Consider the following 7500-nt stretch of genomic DNA (forward strand, 5'->3'; position numbering starts at 1 on the left):
CCAGACTCTCGTCATCTTTGTCCAGTTGCCGAATCTCCTCCAAAGTCTTCTGGACCGGAGCGATGTAGTTCAGGTTTCTGTCGTCCTCTTCCTCCTCAATACGAAGATCCTTCTTGTCAGCCAGTAGACCTTCCAGAAAGAAGAGAGGAGACCATTAAAGAAAGACTGTTGCACGTTGCAGAGATTGCAGGTGGTTTAATCGAGACCAGACGACCCCAAACTCTCCTAGCTTACGGATGAACTTAGCTTCCCGTTCATCAACATTGCCTGTCATTTCATATAAACGTGTACTGCATTCAACCAAAGCTGTGATTGATAAACAAAACAATAAACCAGAACCTACTGGTACCAAAATATTGCAATAATTATCAATTTTGCATTCATATTATCACTTATTTTAATAGAAACTGGAGGTTTCAACCATTAACCATCCAGCTAACTATTTTAATCATCTTAGATTTGCTTTAAATATATATATAATTCAAGTATTTATCCATTACTTATAGCCAACTATTTTCCATAGTTTCTCCTTTAGCTGACTATTTCAACCATTTATCCACTTGACAACTATTTAGCATTACTTTTAGCTGACGTTAACTGTTTTTTAACAGTGTATAGCATTAACGTTAGCTCACCGTTTCAAGCATTCCTGTTAGCTCGCATTAACTGGGTTCAACAGTTTATAGCATTAACGTTAGCTTACTGTTTCAAGCATTCCTGTTAGCTAGCGTTAACTGGTTTCACATTTAACTGGTTTCAACAGTTTAACATTCCTTTTAGCTAACTGGTTTTAACAGTTTAAAGCGTTACTGTTCGCTCTTTCAACGATTTAACGTTATATAATTACTTTTAGCTTACTGGTGTCAAGTTTTTAGCTTTACTACTAATGTTAGCTCACCGTTTCAAGCATTCCTGTTAGCTAGCGTTCAACATTACTTTCAGCAAACAGTTTCAACTATTTATTGACAGTATTACTTTAAGATACATCTTTTTGACTGTCTATAATAAGGATGAGGTGTGCCTATACCACAAAAAAAATTAAATAACATTTGCAGCAGAGCTCATTTGGGTCAAAAATATCTGTTATATTTCAGTGTCTGAAAAACTCAACCGACAGGCGAGATTGCTTTACTGTCCAGGAGAAGACGCATCTTGCCCTGGGCCTGCTCCAGCCATCCGGGGTTGGATTTCATCAGGGGTTTTGATTTAATATAGAATTTTTACAGACAGTCGATAATTTCATTTTGGCATCTCCAACTCATCCGCACCTCCAGAGAGTGAGAATAGTTGCAGACTGGAATAGTTGCACAATGACCAGACTAAAACACAGTTCACGGCTGTTTTATGAAAGCTGGTTGACAAAACGAGCTTCCAGTGGGCCGCCATGACCGCGACGCAAGCTTAGCATTGTCAAGAACGCCACTTTGACCATAATGAAATCTTCTCGATGATGATTAACGCGAGACTTTTCAAGTTTCTTTGTGACTCGTAGTGAATTTATGCTCAAAAAACTCTGCGGTCCAAAGAGTCAAGGGCTGAGATAAACCAGATAAATTACCTATTTAATGTTCTTCTCTCATCGACGGACACACACACACACACACACACACACAGATCGTTTATAAAACGGTACATGGTCTCCTACACAAATGCACAATGTAACCTCTCTAGACTCCAATTATCTGGAGGACAGGACGCTCAAACACACAAGCTGGACGTGTATTTACCGCCTCGTGTAATAGCCCCTGGTTCTGGTTTTACTGTTCATAATGAGACGGCTCAGTGTACATCAGAGCTCAGAGCTGTGTGTGTGTGTGTGTGGAGGTAATTGGATGGCACAGAGAGTACACAAATGCACAGACACACAATACACACACACACGGATGCACTTGAACCACTGTGAACATACCCACCAAACAACATATGGACTGCTACACATTCTGTAAACATTAGTGGAAATCAAACGTGTTGAACAGCGATGTAATGACCCAATAATATGTCAGCACACACACACACACACACACACACACACACACACACACACACACACACACACACCTGCACATACATACACACACACACTTGCACATACATCCACACACACACTTGCACATACATACGAACACACACACACACACATGCACATAGATACACACACATACACATCCACACACACACATGCACATAGATTCACACACACACACCTGCACATACATACAAACACACACACTCACACACACCTGCACATACATACACACACACACAAACACACACACACACACACACACACACACACACGCACACACACACACCTTCACACACACACACATCCACACACACACACACACATGCACATAGATTCACACACACACACACACCTGCACATACATACACACACACTCACACACACCTTCACATACAAACACACACACACGCACGCACGCACACACACCTTCACATACAAACACACACACACACACACACACACACACACACACACACACACACACACACACACACACACTCACTCACACACACACACACACACACACACACACACTCAGGGCCAAACCCCGGCTGCCTTCAGCCCGTCACCATGGCAACCCTTTCAACTCCCCTCGCGGTGACATCACCTCTAGCTGTGGATGTTTTTGTGTGAATAACACAGAGAGGAGCTTTTATTCCTGCTGGAAGCAGCAGAGATCAATGAGGAATCACTTTTAAGACAAAGTGCAGCGCGAGTGCATTTTCCAACAATCTATATTTAACGGATCATTTTCGTCTGTAATGGACGCGATCTGGTTAGTTTTTCATGAAATCAGCTTCTTGTTTTTGCCAAAGTGAAGTTCACACTTCACCGAGTGAAGCAAACTGTTTGCTGCAGCTGGTGATGAATGTGTGGTATCCTTAATTTACAAGGATTAGGCACAGACCTCATGCTTTAATCTGTCAGATTAATCATCACCACACATGCTTTTCCTTCCTATCGCGTGAAAATGTAGTGAAGTTCAGCAGAGGAATGTTCCTTCATTCAGATATTAAATTTGTATATATGAAATAGCCCTAATTAGCCTAATATTTTGAATCTGCATATCTATTAGTATTATTAAAATCTGCTGGTGGTGCTCTCTGTGTTGGATCCAGTTCACATGAGGAACAGTTGATGTAAAAAAAAAAAAAAAAAAAAAAAACGCCTGCGGTTTAAAATATTAACACGAGGATCTACAACGCAAACATGTTAAACTCTTTGTCAGATGTGGATGACTTCATGAATGATTCACCGAGATGTATTTACATATCAAACTCCGCCGCTCATCCCCGCACGAGCAGCGTGAAATGGGCCTCTCTCTCTCTCTCTCTCTCTCTCTCTCTCTCTCTCTCTCTCTCTCTCTCTCTCTCTCTCTGTCTCTCTCTCTCTCTCTCTCTCTCTCTCTCCGCTGTTTGAAGGTGTGTGAGATCTGACCACGAGTATTTAATTCATACCACCGAGTTCACACTAACATATATGTTCTTGCAAAAGAAAACCAGTGGGATTCTTAATAATTCACAAACCTATTATGAGTTGTGTTATTTTTGAACATTGCACTTTACAAATTAGGTCAATTTGATACTAACATTACTGTTTTGATGATTTATTATGTATTTTATTGTATTATGTGGATTTAAATACATTTCTTTTGACATTGCACCTTTAAAATGAAGTGTTGAAAATGCAAAATAAAAGTAAAAAAATATTTTTTTAAATAAAGAAATTAGTCAATTTAGTTGTAAACAGATATGCAGTGTTGTACAAATGATTGTAATCTATGCAAATCTTTATTCTTTAAAAAAAAACCTTTGAAAACTTTTCTTTACTTTGCACAATTTAATCAGTTTTGTCAAAAGGAATGAATATTAAAAAAATTAATCTACCGTTTTCATTTCCCAAAATGACAAAAGCAGCTGATTTAAGCCCAGAAAATCATCCGTGAAAACGTTTTTTTTACTTTCCAAAATTTAATCAGTTTTGTCAAAAGGAATATTAAAAAAATAAATCTACCGTTTTCATTTCACAAAATGACAAAAGCAGCTGATTCAAGTCGAGACATTCAGGGCTAAAACTCTGCATATTGTGTGAATCTGGTGTTAAGACAAGCTAACACTAGCGAAATTTCAGCTGTGTGTCTGTTCTTGTACACGTGTGGAAACGCGTGTGTGTGCGTGTCTGCGTACGTGTGTGTGTGTGTGTGTGTGTGTGTGTGTGTGTGTGTGTGTGTGTGTGTGTGTGTGTGTGGTCTTCCTTCTGTTGCAGCCCTCCATCTGTGATGTGATATCAACCCGTGGATTTTCTTTGATAGGCATAAAGCTGCCTCATTAGCTTCTGGAGACATATTCTGCACCATAACACACCTGCAGCTGTTGGGCACGTGCTACACGTGTAGAGCGGCGCTCTTAAGTTGTTACAGAAAAGCTTAAAATCATGTGTGGAAATAAATTGAATCAAAGTGAGAAGGGACATGCCTTGAAAGAGGGATGTTTTGCAGCGTTTTCAACGGCCTCAGACTTTGACCTGTATCGCCTGCTTTGTCAACACCTCGCTGTGGAATAAAAAACCCTTTTGCACCAGCGATATATATTTTTACACTGAGACGGAGGATCCACAGCCAGGATGTACGACCATAAGACACAGAATCAGTGTTCGTCTGCTGGTATTTACGGCTAAACCAACACGTTTAGTGCAAAACCAACACGGCAATCTGTCTTGGCAGGAAAGAGGAGGCTTCGGGGGGGAAGAAGGATTTGAAGGGGACTGCTCACACGAGTCCTAAAAGACACACACACACACACACACACACACACACACACACACACACACACACACACACACACACACACACACACACACACACACACCAACCTTCCTTTGCTTCCTTGTTGACATGAGACTTTCGCAAATTTTGTATCCAGATTGCGACTAAAGTCTACTGTAGCAGGGAGACAGAGCCGGGCTTAATGCTATGAGCTAAGCTAAACTAAGCTAACTGGCTGCAGCCGACAGATATTAGAGAGGAATCGATCTTCTCATCTAATTCTCTGCCAAAAATTAAGTGAATAAGCATAATTCCCACATGTTTAAACTGCTTGAAGGACTCAAATGTGTTCATTTCTGGTGTTCATCCAGGCGATGGAAGCTATCAGATTAAAAAAAAATGCAAACTGGATCAATAAACAAACAACAAATAAAACCTGTGACATTTATTTAAAATGCAGCATCATAAATGGGGCATTACTGGGACTCGAAGTAATCAAAAGGTAACCCTCTCTTCTTTTTCCTCAACGGCTCTCCTCCTCCTTTCCTCAACCCAGATAACTGTTCACTGTGTCGGGAAAACACTTCCTTCACACTTCGCGTGTGTGTGTTTGAGCCGTAAGCGTTGCTGTTTTTTATAGTCCTATGAGGCCCGCTGTCACTGCTCTGTTGTAATACTCTAACGAGACCTCTGGGACGCGGAAACACACATATTATATAGAAGAAGGAAACCTTTCAAGGCCTCTGCGAAAGCCAATAGCGGCTTCTACAATGAAGGAGGAGGCCGTGAAGGAGGATTGATCTAAATAACAACATTACAGCGGCCGGTGTGCCTCCGTCTCAGAGGCTGCTGTCAGCTCGCGGCCTTTTCCCCCCGGGAATCAATATGTCACCGGCGTGAGGCTGCAGACGCGCCGTCGACGCTCGTAACACTTCATCACGCGAAGCAACAAATCGTTCACATCTCATTTCCCGCACGTTTCCTCGTTGATGAAACGGCGAGATGGCAAACAGGTGATACCAGCTGCTGTTATCGGGGACATCTCTGGTGATGACACTGCAGCTTGTGTAGCGGGTTGTGTTACTGCAGCCCCTCATACTTTTATAGCACAAAAAGGGAGCAAGAGGCCAGGAGGTGAAACCACGCCCGCTTACGCACGACGAAGGCCCGACAGTTTTGATGACGTCACCGTTTATCACGCCACACATGAGACAAGAAGCGCCTCACTCCCGAAGGATCACACCCGAAAATAAAGAGAGCTCATGGTTGATTTTTACAAATCTATTGTCGCCTTTTTTAAATCTTCATGGAAGCTGTAGTTTATTTTATCATCAGGTGGAGTAAAGCCAATGCTGAAGTGCCTTGAACTTGCATTCTCTCTCCTGACCACCAGGGGGCGACTCGTCTGGTTGTATAGAAGTCTATGCTTCATGTGTTAAAGCTGCATTCTCTCTCCTGACCACCAGGGGGCGACTCCTCTGGTTGTATAGAAGTCTATGCTTCATGTGTTAAAGCTGCATTCTCTCTCCTGACCACCAGGGGCCGACTCCTCTGGTTGTATAGAAGTCTGTGCTTCATGTGTTAAAGCCGCATTCTCTCTCCTGACCACCAGGGGCCGACTCCTCTGGTTGTATAGAAGTCTATGCTTCATGTGTTAAAGCTGCATTCTCTCTCCTGATTACCAGGGGGCGACTCGTCTGGTTGTATAGAAGTCTATGCTTCATATGTTAAAGCTGCATTCTCTCTCCTGACCACCAGGGGGCGACTCCCGTGGTTGTATAGAAGTCTATATAAATGACTCTACTTCTCTCTTGATGTATTCCCTCAGTAAACATTGTAAACATGAGTTTATGATCTCAATTTCTAGTTTTAAGTCTGTTTCAATATAGAATGATGTTTATTTAGTAAGTTATGGTCATTTAGAGTCAAAACAATAGAGTAGAGTATGCTTTAGGGCGGGGCAACCATGCGATTGACAAGCCGTTATGGCCAAAATTCAAGATGGCGTCGGTCCAAATCGTCAGACCACAAACAAACGTGTGACGTCACAACGACTACGTCCACTTCTTACTAACAGTCCATGGTTCTCACACAGGAACCGTTGTTTGAATATGTTTAAAAATCACAAAATATCCGTAATGAGTGAGCGACAGCGGAGACAGACTCGTCTGAGAGAAGATATTAAGAAAAGGATCGCAGCGAGTTACAGAAGCAGAGGCACGTACGGACACAAGACTTTGTCTCTCTGAAGACAGAAAGACAAATTAAAGTACATCACCCCTTTAATCAACCTCTCTCTCACACACACACACACACACACACACACACACACACACACACACACACACACACACACTTTAATGTCCTCAGCTGCTCTGCAGAGACAGCAGGTTGTCTAATTGACTGACTTGATTGGTCTCGTATGCGTCTGCTCACCCGCACAACCTCATTTATCACTGCTGGCACGCACACACACACACACACACACACACACACACACACACACACACATACACACACACACACACACGCAAAAAAATGAGGAGGAGGAGGGATGATGTGAGGAGTAGATACAGTTTCTTAAACACATCGGACAAGCTGACTGTTTGTGTGTGTGTGTGTGTGTGTGTGTGTGTGTGTGTGTGTGTGTGTGTGTGTGTGTGTGTGTAGTATAGCAGTGAGCAGAGAAAGAGAGGGAAAAAGATGAGTG

General features: G+C 42.2%; 1 protein-coding gene across 1 annotated transcript in view; it reads right to left on the reverse strand.

The window, feature by feature from the left end:
- The window catches only part of arhgdig (Rho GDP dissociation inhibitor (GDI) gamma), a 19830-nt gene that overhangs the window by 10088 nt on the left and 2242 nt on the right, over positions 1-7500 (reverse strand). Inside the window, exon 2 of the mRNA XM_068579442.1 lies at positions 1-129. This exon is cut by the window's left edge and continues 45 nt beyond it. Coding sequence (XP_068435543.1) covers positions 1-129 — 129 coding nt within the window. The remainder of the gene's footprint in view (positions 130-7500) is intronic.

Source organism: Clinocottus analis, unplaced genomic scaffold (assembly GCF_023055335.1).
Source record: "Clinocottus analis isolate CAN_PGR_092001 unplaced genomic scaffold, fCliAna1.0.p SCAF_16, whole genome shotgun sequence".
Classification (NCBI taxonomy): Eukaryota; Metazoa; Chordata; class Actinopteri; order Perciformes; family Cottidae; genus Clinocottus; species Clinocottus analis.